The following is a 14,222-nucleotide window of genomic DNA, read 5'->3' on the forward strand; positions in this document are numbered from 1 at the left end:
GTGCGTGTGGATGCATGTGTATGTATGTGTGCATAAAAGTGCAGAATGATTAAAATATCAGCTTAGGGGGTTCAGGGTATCTCCTAGTCGAGCAGTCTCGACTAGAGCCTTCTTACTTGTTTTTGTATATGTTGGTGAATATGTTGGTGTATTTGTTGGTGTATATGGTGTATGTGTTGGTATTAAATTTAATGTATATGTTGGTGTATACGTTGGGGTATTTGTTTTTGTATATATTGGTGTATATGTTGATGTAAGTGTTGATGTATATGTTGGTGTATACTTTGGGGTATTTGTTTTTGTATAAGTTGGTGAATTTGTTGGTATATTTGTTGGTGTATATGCTGTATGTGTTGGTATTCAACTTAATGTATATGTTGGTGTATACTTTGGAGTATTTGTTTTTGTATATGTTGGTGTATATGTTGATGTATTGGTGTATAAGTTAGTGTGTGTGTTGATGTATGTGCTGGTATATATGTATATTAGTATTTGCAGTGATGTATATGTTGGTGTATGTTTCGTTTCTCATGTTGGTGTATATATCGATGTGGGTGTTGGTGTATGTTAATATATGCACGATACCTGGAATTCAATTTGTGAGCACATCTTATGAGAGATAATGACAACGAAATTAGATAGGAAGAATGTGGGAAATATAGAATATGCAAAATCGGTCAGCTATCGTTTTTCTCACTCTCGCTCTGGTTGGTCCCCGAACAAAGAGTCTTTTGTGTAGGCACTGGTATGCATACGAAGGTCGTCTTCACTAAACACATCGACGTGTATTGAGTTTATGAATGTGAAAACCGATTGCCATTGACTGTGTGAGTTTGCAGCTCGTCTCATTGGGCGAACATCCATCGTGTCTCTCCCTGAACGATGTTCGTTAAATGAACGTCACACGAATCGTTCAACTCAAGGCGCTGCAACCGAAAACAAAATCGAAACAAAGCGTAGTCTCTTGGCCAGAGCGAGAGAGAGGACTTCTGATTGCTTTGGTTGATTCCGCGAAGAGAGTATATAGAATTAAAGAACCAACTGTTATTATGGCTTGACTATAAGAAAACTTACAAAACATTCATAATATCATGAAAGAAATAAATAAATTCCGAATATTTATTATCTGCATTTTATATATTGTACATATTATATATATAACATTTTACTAGTCCGGTCTCAACTTAGGCGCATAAACCGTAATCCTATCAAATTCAACACTCTGCATATCACCCGGCGGTGGATAATCGCCTAACCATTCAAGTTGTACAGTGTGTACAAATTTGTCGAAGTCGTCTTCAGTGAACGAATGCTGATAGGGATACTTGATGCGTTGCAAGTGATACGGGCACCTGGGATGATACATCCAGTTTCGCGGACGAAAAACTTTGTATTCTTTGTGCTCCCTTTTTATATTTTCGCCATCGTTTTCGCTCTGAAAATGCAAGCTAATGTAGGTCATTGTATCGAGTATCCATTGCCTCATATCCGGATTCGATTGGAATTCCTGCAGGACACGCTCTGTGGTGCCGAAAGGCTTCTTCTCCGCCTCCATTCCCATATTGCGTAAGCTAAATAGCATGGGCATTGGCAAAAAAGGGAATCGCACACACCTCATAACCGTCTCAAGGTGTTTGAGCCGCTTTTCCGATTTGCTCAGCCAACGTAATGCCGAAAAGAACACTTCGGCCTCACAGTTAACACCGATTGTGTCGCGATTTAGCAGGCTCAACAAATGGCGAAGCTTCAGATCTTTGAATTTATCACTGCCCACCAAAGGCAAGAAGTAGCTACGTACGCGATCCAATAAGATATCTCGCACGTCTCCTAGTAGTGGCTTCTGCTCGGCATCCAAAAATAATTTAAACCCGATTTTCTCTCGCACATAGGACTGAGAGATCAGCTTAAAGCAGTCTTTTTTAAGTATATCAATCTCCAAAAATCTAGATGCCTGCAGCACTTTAACGGCGTTGAATAAAGTGATGGGCGTACGAAAGCGCATCCATTCATAGATGAGCTCAAACGCCGATGGGGAAACGTCAGACACACTGATCTCAAAGACCTCAACGTCCCATTTTTTGTGGGCGAACCAAGCCGAGTGCAATCTTAGCAAATTCGATATGCATTCGAACCAGCGGCCGCCGACTTTAACAAAATTGTTAGGTTCTAAATTGAAGTTGACCCTATCGGTCATCATTTTTTCATAGCTTGGTTTGTTCGGCACTGTCAAAATGTAGTTGGGATTATCTATAAAATCGACATAAGTGAAAATCGATCGTTCATAGACTCTGGGTACTGGCAAACCGTACGAACAACTGTCATCATAATCGATGAACTGCTTCCAAATTACTGAGTCGCTCGCTCTAGGTGTTGATTGGGATATGTCTGAAGCACTCACAGAGCTACTAGGTGTATCATCCTCGCTCGTACTGTCGTTCGTACCATTCGATTTCTTCAAGTATTCTGAATATGCTGCCGATAGCTCGTCGAGAATATCTTCCGTTATGTATTCGGCGACATAAGCGGTTAAATGCTCACTAGTATCATCAATCAGATTCTCAATGATATCATTAATGATGAAGTCAGCAACACAATACGTTAACTTATCATCATAAATCCTTGCTGCAAACCCGGGCGCATCAAGCAGCGCTTCAGTGTCAACTTTTTGCTTTTTTCTCTTTTGTAAGAGCTCAGATTTGAAAAACTTATATCTCATGATATCTAACTCTTCCTCGGTTGCATCCATAGCGCCCACCGCTCGTATTGCACTCATCGATATAACCTTTTCTAAAAGTACATTCGCGCTTACAATTTTCTTCAAGGCATCCATAGTCTCATCCGTTATCTTGTCAAAATTTAGATTTTTAACTGTAGCTTCAACGACCTCATCGATAACAGAGCTAGATATTTTTTTGCTCAATTCGTCAACATCGTCAGCACCTGAATCTTCCTTAGCGCCGCGCACGATTTCTGCAACCACAATCTGCGTGACGTACTTTATAAGGTGTTTAATGCCTGAACACTCCTTATCGTCATCGTTATCGGAACTCGGTTGAGGAGTTTCTAGAGTATAAAATCGAGTCATTGGCTATTAATTGACAATTGTTATCACTTGATATCGACTTACTTTTGATTTCGGGCTTATTTTTTGGATAATGCTTAGTTGCCCGAAGGGTATGTTGCAAATATTCTAAAATTGAAAACGGTTGATTTTTTGTAAATTGTCTTTAGCATTTCTATTGATGCCTTACCTCGTTTGTGAATAGCATCGCCCAGAGAATGGTCATATCCTCGATAGCTACGTAAAGCACAGTCTAGAATTTCAAAAGGAATTCAATCTTTTCCAATTAGACTTCTTCGATTCTCACTTATGTCGACTTACCTGAGCTGCTGTCAGGATCGCCTAAAGAATTTTTGGGAGCTCCAACATAAGGTTTATTTGCTAAAATTGTAAAATGTGTGATTTTTTATTTGTTTGTTATTATCATCAATTTTGTGTTCTCATTGTTGTCTTCTTACCATTAAGATAAGTAAGACCACCACCTACACATTGGATGCATCCTTGAACCCTATGTAGCGCACATTCTACAATTTCGAAAAGATTTTATCTATTTCCTATTGATTTTATATTCTCATATCGACTTACTTGAGCTACTATCAGAATCGATTAAATAATGAGCACCTGCTCCAAGACAACGTTTACTTTCTAAAATTTCAAAGTGATTTATTTGTTATGAACTTTCCTTTTGATGTATTCTTACCATTTCTATAAGTAAAATCACCTTGGGAGTCCTCCCATTCTGGAGCACTCGGTTTGATTTCTGAAACTTCAATGCGATTTCATCGATTACAAATTTACTTTTTGTATTCTCACTTAAGTCGACTTACCTGTATTACTTTTCTCATCACTAACAGAATTGGATACTGCACGAAGCGTATGACTACTTTCTGAAATTGAGAATCGGGTTTATCCATTACAAATTGGCTATTTTTATTCTCTTACCTTCGTTATCGTCACTTTCGCTTGAGGAATCACTTCGCAAGATCAATTTGTGTTCCAGAGCTTCAAAATTGTGTCATATATTATAGATTAGATTGTTTTTATTAACATTGATGTCTTCTTACCATTTCTAACGGTGACATCACCTTTGTAAGCCTTACATAGTATAACACTCTGCTTGCTTTCTAACGAGTCTAAACCATAGTTGAAGAAATCGTTTGAGTGATTTTTTGTAAATTCACTTATATCAACTTACCCGAGTCAGTATCACTTGACGAATCGCTACTACCTTCAATAGTGAGTTTGCTTTCTAAAATTTCAAATTTATTCATCTATTATAGATTAGTGTAGTAGTGTTATCATTGATGTCTTCTTACCTGTCTTATTGGTAGCATCACCTTGGGCACTATCACATGCTTGAACACTCTGCTTGCTTTCTAAGATTTGAAAACGTTTTCATCCATTAGAAATTGACTGTTTGTATTCTCACTCAAATCGACTTACTTGTCTTACTTTTCACTTCACTAACAGAACTGATTCCTCCACGAAGCGTATGACTACTTTCTAAAATATCAAATCGGTAACATCCATAAAAAATTTACAATTTCTATTCTCTTACCTTTGTTATCATCACCTTCACTTAAGGATTCATTACTTCCTTGGATCTCTAAAATTCCTAATCAATTTCATTCATTACAAATTGACTTATACCCAGAACCCATTGAAAATGGAATTTCAGTGTATGTTTTGTGAAAATGTATGTAACAGTCATAAAGGAGGCGGGGCAGATTTTATATTATAGATATAATTGATCAGAAGGATGTCGAGCTGAATCGATTTAGTCATGTTCGTCCGTTCGTTCGTCTGTCCGATTTTCAAAATATAACTTGTATACCGTAAAAACTAGCAGTGAAGGTATTTATAATGATTACCGATTAATGGTCTGTATTTGAAGCACTAAAGATTTGTGCATTAGCAAATACACGCACACAAATCCCATTATCATAATCTGAAAATTTGCTTTAGAAAGTTTTTCTAGCACAAAAGTTATTAAGGAATGAATTTTCATAAAAATGCTCATACCGCAGTCAGCAGAGCGCGTGCTTATTTGTATGTGTATGTGTATGCGTATGTGTATCTGTGAGTGTGTGTGCGAGCTCCTGATGTATGTATATACAAATAAAAACGTATAATGAATAGAAAATTTCAGCTCTTAACAGAGACTGTGATATTTTTTGGTCGGGCAGTGCCCCTGAACCACCCTTATTTGGTATCTTCTCACTTATTTCGACTTACCAATGTCAGCTTCGGTTATAGAATCATAGCCTATAGAATCGGTGCACACATGCATTGCAAATTGGATTTTTCGTATTATAACGACTTACCATTGTGATCGCTTGTATCGCTTGCATATTCGTCAATTTCTGAAAAACTACGCGTGCTTTCTAAAGTTTCGAAATGATATCATCCATTACAAATTTACTTTGTATTCTGATGGATATCGTCTTACCTATTTGACTAAATTCACCGTCTTGAGAAGCCTCACATACTAGAACACTCGATTTATATTCTATAAGCTCTGAATGATGTTATCCATTAAAAATTTTTATAATACCCTATATTCTCACAAATGTCGACTTACCCTTATTATCCTCACCACCGTCTAGAGATTCATGAAGTAAAAATGCACCGCTTCGTCGAAGACTATGTTGGCTTTTTATGATTTCTAATGGATCTTATCAATTATAAGTTTATTCTGTATTCTAATGAACGTGGACTTACCTTTCTTTTCGGAATCGTCTTGGGATTCATGACGTAACGATGCGTGGCTTCGTTGAAGACCATGTTTGCTTCTTATGATTTCTAATTGATTTAATTTATTATAAATTGAGCTCGTTAAGTTACAATATTCTCCTACCTTTCTTTTCGGAACCGTCTTGGGATTCATGACGTAAGGATGCATGGCTTCGTTGAAGACTATGTTTACTTTGTATCATTTCTAATGGATTTCGTCTATATAAGTTGATTCTGTATTCTAATGGATGTTGTCTTACCTTTCTTTTCGGAATCGTTTTGGGATTCATGACGTAACGATGCGTGGCTTCGTTGAAGACTATGTTTGCTTTCTATAATACCTAATTAATGTCATCTATTAGGAATTGATTCTATATTCTGATGGATGTTGTCTTACCTTTCTTTTCGGAACCGTCTTGGGATTCATGACGTAACGATGCGTGGCTTCGTTTGAGACTATGTTTACTTTTAATCATTTCTAATGGATTTTGTCTATATAAGTTGATTCTATATTCCAATGGATGTTGTCTTACCTTCCTCTTCGGAGTCATCGTCTTGGGATTCGTGACCCAAAGACTCGTAGCTTCGTCGAGAGCTATGTTTGCTTTTTACAATACCTAATTGATCTCGTCTATTAACAACTGTCCTTGTATTGGGATGAACGCTCTCTTACCTTTCTTTTTGGAATCATCGTCTTGGGAATCCTGACGTAAGGATTCGTGACTTCGCCGAAGGCTTTGTTTGCTTCTTAAAGTATCTAATTGAAATTCATCTACTATAAATTCACTTTTGTTACTCAGATGCATGTCGTCTTACCCTTTTTTTTGGAATCATCGCCTAGAGAATCGGTACACACTTGACTCTGTTTGGTTCCCAAGACTTCTGGACGAATTCATCAATTACATATTGATTTTACGTATTCGAACGACTTACCTCTTTTTTCATCAGCAACGCTTAAAGATTTGACACTTCCTTGAAGACTTTGTTTGCTTTCTAAAGATTTCAAATGATTTTATGCATTACAAATTAATTAGTGTGTTCCGCTATGGCGACTTACTTGACTTGGCTTCCAGGACTTTTTCATCGTACTTCTCTTCAAATGTAACCTTAATTATGTCACTCACACAGGACCCTATAAAGCTCCCACATGGCTGAGCAGTTTCTTTGCGGTCTTTACCTTTCTTTTTCTTATCGCCCTTAATTTCTTTATGTTTGGCATTTAGTTTACGCGACTTTACATCTTTGTCATCGGTGTCTGATTCAGCTTCATCATCAGCTTCATTTTCAGAATTAGATTCAGCTTCATCATTATGCGACATTTTCTTGTTTTTGTCCCTCTCAGAATATAAAATAATTTCTGTTTCCCTTTTTGATTTTAATTTTTTTTATAAATTTTTACAGCTGTTTTCAGCTTGATATGTTGAATGAAACTGAGCTCATGTATTCCTGTTTCCTACTGCCTCAGTTCGATATATGTATGTATGTCTAAGCCTACTTGGTAAAAATTTTATTTTTTAATGATTTGCTTTTTATTGACATATAATATGATCACATATACATATGTATATGTGTCGTATCAGTACGCCCCGACATATATATCTATATATTTATATTTTATTTATATGTACATATCTATATGTATATTTTTGTAATGCTCTTCTATGCAATTCTCATTAATAGGTGTCATACTTTGGGTCTTTGCTGTTTTCTTTGACTCTACTTCTTTATTGATAAATTTGTAAATATGTAGATTAATAGATATGTATTATAATGCGCTCTTCTATGCAATTCTCATGAATGTACATTAGGCTTTATGCTCAACCACTTTCTATCACGCCACTTTCTATAACTCCTGCATCAGTCTTTGCCCTATTTCGACTTAGCACAAAGCCGTGTGGCGAGAGTATTAACAATTCTTCATGCCAAAGAGCCTTTTTTTTCTCACCGTGTTAGCTTCATTCTCCCCCTTTTTCAATGCACATTTTTGCGCTCTTTTTGCGCTCGTCTTCGTTTTTGTGTCAAGTTTGCCTGTTGCGCTGCCAACTTGGCACGATTCTCCCCTTTTTTCGCTAAATTATAAGCGATGTTGTCGCTGCTGCTTTTATTGTTGCTGCTGGCCGTTGCTGTTGCTGTTGCTGCTGCTGCTGCTGCTGCTGCCTTTCTCGTTGGACTGCATTGTGTGACGGCTATTGTCTGGCGCATGTCTGGGCGGCAACGGCGTTCGCAACAATTGCATGGCTTTAATTAAAAAGTTAAATTTTTGCCACTGCCGGCCTATAAAACTTGTACAAAACAACAACTTCAGAGACTGAGCGAACGAGTCCTACTTGGCTGCGCGCAGTAAACATGCCAGACAGAGCCAAAAACTTCAGCTGCCCAGCAGCAACTTGAACCTTGTTTCGAACATTGTTGTGCCGTCAAGCAAAGACATTTACTGTATTCCTGCTGCTGCTGCTGCTGCTGTCATTTAACAGCGTCTTTAACGTTCTCTTATCAGCAGGATCCCCATCGACATTAACATCAGCACAATGCAGCATCCTCTTTTGTCGGCCAATAACATTTCTGATGCCTGCGGCAAATTATATTACATTATAAGAAAAAACCTACAAGGACATGGCGCCCACGCGCCCTCTCCACGGCCCCGCCCCTTCCGTGCCTGACGTTGTAAATTTTAATTGAATAATGACTAAACGCAAAAACTTATTTAGATTGTCTTTCCATCTAGATATATAGCAACACCCACGGCCCGCGGCCTGTCAATCACATCCGTCTTAAGTGTGCCTTATTATTTCTGTTTTTCCCCATTCCGAATTTCAGATTTGGTATACTCATTCACAGAGTGAAAAGAGTATATTGGTACTGTGCAAGAGCTCGCTGACCGTTTGTGGGCTAGGAACTTGATTAACATATGGTATATCATGTTGGCCTGCGATAGTAAATAAATTGTACGCTCCTTCTCTAAGATTGTTTTCAGAATATATCTAGCGGGAAAAACTTTATAATCCTTAATTTTAATCCCTATAATTCGATATGGCCAGTGGATCAGTTTTTTTTTCCGATTTACACCGAAGTTCAAGAATTATCGAGAACGAACTTTTCGGAGATCGAATTTTTTCGGTTTATCGCGATTTTCGATTTAGCGGGGTATAAATTTTGGCTATATAGTACTCGTCTATTGATTAGCCAAACGCCATTTGGAGGCGTGGCAAATCGAAACACTGAGCTGGCTAGGCTTTGACCTTTATTAAGTATTCTGCAGTCGGTAGCGCCCGCCCGCACAGTTTTTACATGTTTTTGTTTTTAATTTAGATGCGTCAAGAATTGAAGGGAATCGCATAATCTGCGTGGCTGATCGGCAAATGTTTTGCGGTCGCATCTCAGCCAAGCTCACTCCCACTCGCTCACGCTCTCTGCCTCGCTCACTCCCTTGGCAGCCATGGCTGGCTCTATACATTCTCGTCTAATTGGCATTAGCCTGACGTTTGCCGCCGGCGCGCCGGCCAAAGTTTTGCAACGGCAGCGACGGCTTTTGACGTTTTAAATAAAATTAACACAGAAATTATTTTAGTGTGCGCCAATTTTAAGCCGATTATGCCATTGGCCCAACACGATTTTCAATTGCCAACAGCAACAAGAACAACAATAACAACAGCAACAAATAGCTACAGTTTCTGCCATATCATGTCGATTGGTTAGCAACGACTGAAACTTCATTGCTCGAAATCGAAATTAGTTTCGATCAGAGCTTCAAGCAACCTATAAATTCGATTGCAAATTTAAATCTATAAGTACTTGGCTCCAGTTGAATTGATAATACAACTTATCCAACTCCAACCCACATGAACTCATTGGAGATACTTTTAGCCAGTCTTTTCTATATCTGGCTCGTAGTACTTGGCCTCGCCTCACCGCTCAAATCGATGCGAAAAAGTCCTAAAGCAACAACAAACGCCACTCACAACAAACAAAATTACATTAAAAGAAAACTTAAGAGGCTGCCAGAAAGCCACAGGGATCAGCTTTTCAGCAAGCCAAAAAGCTACAAACTGTAGGTTGAGCATGAACGAAGCCAAAATACCCTATAATAGAGGGTAGGCCAGGGATGCGCTCGTCTTGAGTGCAGCTATTCTGCTCAGCTGTTTACTTGATGGATTGGTAATGCTATTGACCTACTGCTGCTGCTGCTTCTACTACTACTTGGACCCTATATCATCTCATATACCCTCGTTTGGGGCAGCAGTTAGAGGCGTACAGTCGCTGCTCATACATGAGGCTTATGTTTGCTTTTGAAAAGTCGCCGACATTGACTGCACAGACAATGGGCCCAATCAACCTGCCCCACCACCACCCTCCCCTCATTCTCTGCCCCGCCCCTGGCCCGGTTCAACCCTCTGGCAACTGTCACTCTGGATTCCCCTAAACATGAGAAGGGCACCGAGACCCTCTGCAAATTAAACGCTTAACTAACCATTAAACAAAGTTTTGCTTGTAGCTCTGCGGTTTGCGTTGTTCTTGTTGTTGCTGTTGCTGTTGTTGTTATTGTTGTTGTTGCTATTGTTGGGCTTTTGCTTTTGTTGTATTTGGCTTTGCTGTTCTTGGTGCTTGTTATTTTTAATTAAGCAAATTTTCTCCACAAATATAAGAAAACAAGCATTACACTTAAAAATTGAAACGCACACACATGGACACCAATACATCTGAATATGCATTCATGGCATATACATGTGTGTGCGTGTGATTGCGGTTAGTTGATTAAATAAGGTCGCTGCTATGTTTGTTGGCCCACACAGCAAATTGTTAATTAAAAATATTTGATGCCTGCCGATGTATGTGTGTGTGTGTGTGTGTGTGTGTGTGCGTGTATCGCTATTTTGTATGTATGTATTACATAATCTAATTGGCAGCTTATTCATAGGCTGCAGCCACAATGCACAACTAATGCAACCAAATGTCCTAAGTGAAAGTGCGAAATGCTTAGGCTTAGAATATTGGTCAACCACATGCACACGCACACACATACATACATATATGCATTTCTGTATGTGTGTATATGCGTGCAAGAGAGCATGATTGGCATGCCATATATAAAACTATATTACAGAGAGTGCAATAATATGTATGTATCTAGATATATGAATGCATATACATGAATACACAGATAAGATATATGCTATATGCATAAAAGCATACATACATACATGCATAATTATGTACATGTAATGCATTCCTCTATACATAAAATCTTGCGTACATACACACATAGATTCATATATCTTACAGTAGCATATACATATATAGCATATATATAAATATATGTACATACTGGCTGTCCATATTCGACGAATCCATCTGGCAGCCCTGCAAGGTTGCCCATATTCGACGGATCCAAATAGAAACCCTGAAAGATTTCCCATATTCGACGGACCAAGGTTTTTTTTTAAATCACAGAAAAAAACATAATAAACCTTTTATTTGATACAGATAAATTACACCACTTTTTATACCCTGAGCCCATTTTCAATGGTTATACCCTGAACCCATTGAAAATGGGAAATCAGGGTATAATGGTTTTGTTAAAAGTATGTAACAGGCAGAAGGAGGCGTGGCAGACCCTACAAAGTATATATATTCTTGATCAGGGCGATGAGCTGAGTCGATTTGGCCCTATCCGTCTGTCTGTCCGTCCGTCCGTCCGTCCGTCCGTATGTATGAACGCGTCGATCTCAGAAGATATAAGAGCTAGAGACTTGAAATTTTTTTCCTAGGTCCGTGTATATCACGCGCATATCAAGTTTTTCTTTATATATCGATAGCTACTCTCGATATTTTATTATCGATCAAAACCCTTATCGAAAGCTAGTTATTTAATTATTTCTCCTTAGAGCTAGAGCTTGCAATATATATATATATATATATATATATATATATATATATATGCATATATTTCTATACATCTCCCGCTATAATTAGAAAATCGGTAGATTAGTTTGCTCTGGCGAAAGGTTGACCATATTTAACACTTTTATGGGTGCCCATATTTTGAGACAAATTTATAATATACTCAGCAAGGCTGTAACACCATACTCACACATATCCATACACACACACACACACACACACAAGTAAGGTAATACTATAAAATGTAAAGCAAACAGGGAGTCAGCTGTTGATAAAGGGGAAGGCCAAAGTGAATGCGGCCTGGAGCTGCGTGCGTTTTTGTTGCCTACTTTCAGGCTGAGCCGCACATTACTTGCGCCAGTAGTTGTGTATGTATATGTGTGTGTGTGTGTGTGCTCGACTCTAGCTAGAAGCCGTTTCAACGGCTTGTTTATCTAGTTGTACATTTATTTGGCTAACTGCCTTCAACCACAAACAGTTTTGCCCGCCCATTCTTAGCTTGAACATACCAGCCTGCCCTCCCCCCTTCTCTCTCTCTCTCTCTCTCTCTCTCTCTCTCTCCCTATACACACACACATTTTTATTTAGCAACAGCACATTTGACGCTTTGGCAATTTACGTAAAATTTTACGAGGCTCCATTGTAAAATTTGCCATGCACATTTTATGGCTTTGCTGGTCAAAACATTTCAACCTGCACCATAAAAATAAAACCGAACCAAACAAATCGCTTTATATAAATAAATAAATAGAATGAGCCTGCGGGCGGCAACATCAATAACAATGCCAGCAATTGCAAAAACAATTGCGATAATAAAAACAACAAATGTTAACTGTCTTTTCATATGCATAAAACTCTCATGAAATATTTAAATTATTCGCAAATGCGCTCCGGCAATTGAAATAGATTATTATCATAATAATATTTGCCTATCGCAAGCAGACGAGATCGAAGTGCCAAATAAAGTACGCCGATAATCAGTCAGCAACAATGTGGAAAAATCTCTGGAATGACTTGAATATAACAATTCTGTTATCCTCTTATACTGTTGCCAAATTTTCCTTTTATCCTGTCGGACAATTGCTCTGTCACCATGTTATCCTCCTGCTCTGTTATGCTAACTGGATAACAGCAGCTCACTGCACTCTAGAGGGTATCTTCTAGTCGAGCAGTCTCGCCTGGAGCACTCTCTCTCACTAGTCTATTATTTATTGATTTTAGTGGTTATTTCACCTTTATCGGTTTACTTACCAAAACTCCGACTAAAGATGAAATAACCAGGAAATCTACGCTATTAAAGAGCCGTTGAATGAGTGGCACAGCAGCTCAGTGCACGCTACAGGGTATCTGCTAGGCGAGCAGTCCCGCCTGACTAGTTTATTATTGATTGATTTTAGTTGTTATTTCACCTTTATCGGTTTACTTACCAAAACTCCGAGTAAAGATGAAATAACCAGGAAATCTATGCCCTACTGGAAATGTGGATGTATTTATTATTTTTTCTAAATTAATGAAGAAGAGGTCGCTCTATGAAACGCCTGCTGCATGCCAATGAAGACAGCGTTGGTTAAAATAGATTTGATTCCAATTTTTGTAGAAAAAGTTATCCAAAGTGTGAATTGCCTTGTTTATTTATCAAAGTCCCTTCAATATCATCAAAGTAGGCTACACAAACTTGAAACAGTCATTACATAAAACAGATTTGTAATTCTCAAATGGTTATAGCTTGCACAGAGTGTCAAGGCATCGAGAACGAAGCAGTTGTCGGAGTTGAAGTTGCTCACAGAGCGACTCCTTCATTAATTTAGAAAAAATAATAAATACATCCACATTTCCAGTAGGGCATAGGTTTTTTGGTTATTTCATCTTTAGTCGGAGTTTTGGTAAGTAAACCGATAAAGGTGAAATAACCATTAAAATCAATACATAAGAAACTAGTGAGGGTGCTCTAGGCGAGACTGCTCGACTAGCAGATACACTGTAGCGTGCAGTGAGCTTCTGTGCCACGCGCTCTGCTAACTGCGCAGTTGACAACGCAGCAGCGACTGCGCATGGGCTGCATTATGAGTATATACGTACGAATGTGAGAGCATATTTATTTAATACATTTTTCTCTCGTTTATGCCTTCCTTCAATAGCTACGCGTATCAACGAGTTCCCGGTGTCGCTTAATTCTTTCACAAAGCTCTTTGTGGTTCAAAATTGTCTTTGACCAAGTCTGATTTCTCTTCTCCTGTCTAATCCTGGTTGCATATTCTTGTTCATCGAAAGCAGAGCGACCCTGCTGCGAACGACATAACTAGCCGTCTCGCTCTCACCCAGTGACACCAGGGACCGACCGACCACACGTTCAGCAACAACTATAGCTGTCTCTCTCTCTTAGCGACAACACATCCTTTAATTGTTACTACAATACTAATGAATCGATTAATACGAACTGCGGGTGTTTCTCAACACTATTGCATCAAGAAATCCCACAGTAACTTCAACAACAGTGTAATATCGCACTGATACGACATATATATACAGA

At 38.5% G+C, this 14,222-nt stretch overlaps 1 protein-coding gene across 5 annotated transcripts; it reads right to left on the bottom strand.

The window, feature by feature from the left end:
• Positions 1 to 1,105: 1,105 nt before the first annotated feature.
• Positions 1,106 to 7,241, bottom strand: LOC6584374. 5 transcript variants are annotated; one of them, XM_032732389.2, is made up of 27 exons: positions 6,852 to 7,241; positions 6,728 to 6,787; positions 6,611 to 6,673; positions 6,468 to 6,551; positions 6,328 to 6,411; positions 6,192 to 6,272; positions 6,055 to 6,135; positions 5,919 to 5,999; positions 5,783 to 5,863; positions 5,643 to 5,726; positions 5,511 to 5,579; positions 5,386 to 5,445; positions 5,297 to 5,326; positions 4,620 to 4,676; positions 4,505 to 4,564; positions 4,378 to 4,437; positions 4,257 to 4,310; positions 4,126 to 4,194; positions 4,004 to 4,063; positions 3,889 to 3,948; positions 3,762 to 3,827; positions 3,647 to 3,706; positions 3,520 to 3,585; positions 3,383 to 3,442; positions 3,252 to 3,314; positions 3,128 to 3,190; positions 1,106 to 3,063 (listed from the first exon to the last, which is right to left on the bottom strand). In XM_032732389.2, exons 1-27 carry the CDS (start codon positions 7,111 to 7,113, stop codon positions 1,169 to 1,171), a joined length of 3,813 nt encoding a protein of 1,270 aa, XP_032588280.1. In that variant the 5' UTR covers positions 7,114 to 7,241; the 3' UTR covers positions 1,106 to 1,168. The 5 variants fall into 5 exon arrangements, with proteins under 5 accessions (XP_032588280.1, XP_032588279.1, XP_032588281.1 ...); XM_032732388.2 differs by having other exon boundaries at positions 6,611 to 6,676; XM_032732390.2 differs by lacking the exon at positions 6,055 to 6,135 and having other exon boundaries at positions 6,611 to 6,676.
• Positions 7,242 to 14,222: the final 6,981 nt, after the last annotated feature.

Source organism: Drosophila mojavensis, unplaced genomic scaffold, assembly GCF_018153725.1.
Source record: "Drosophila mojavensis isolate 15081-1352.22 unplaced genomic scaffold, ASM1815372v1 contig_136, whole genome shotgun sequence".
NCBI lineage: Eukaryota > Metazoa > Arthropoda > Insecta > Diptera > Drosophilidae > Drosophila > Drosophila mojavensis.

What these genes read in the sequence shown, in the direction of transcription:
- LOC6584374 (XM_032732388.2), bottom strand. Translation starts at nt 7,113, where the DNA reads ATGTCGCATAATGATGAAGCTGAATCTAATTCTGAAAATGAAGCTGAT. An exon ending in AGACGATTCCGAAAAGAAAG is followed by an intron (nt 5,727 to 5,782) that starts GTAAGTCCACGT and finishes AAGATCCATTAG; the next exon opens with AAATCATAAAAAGCCAACAT. An exon ending in CGGTGAATTTAGTCAAATAG is followed by an intron (nt 5,446 to 5,510) that starts GTAAGACGATAT and finishes TCGAAACTTTAG; the next exon opens with AAAGCACGCGTAGTTTTTCA.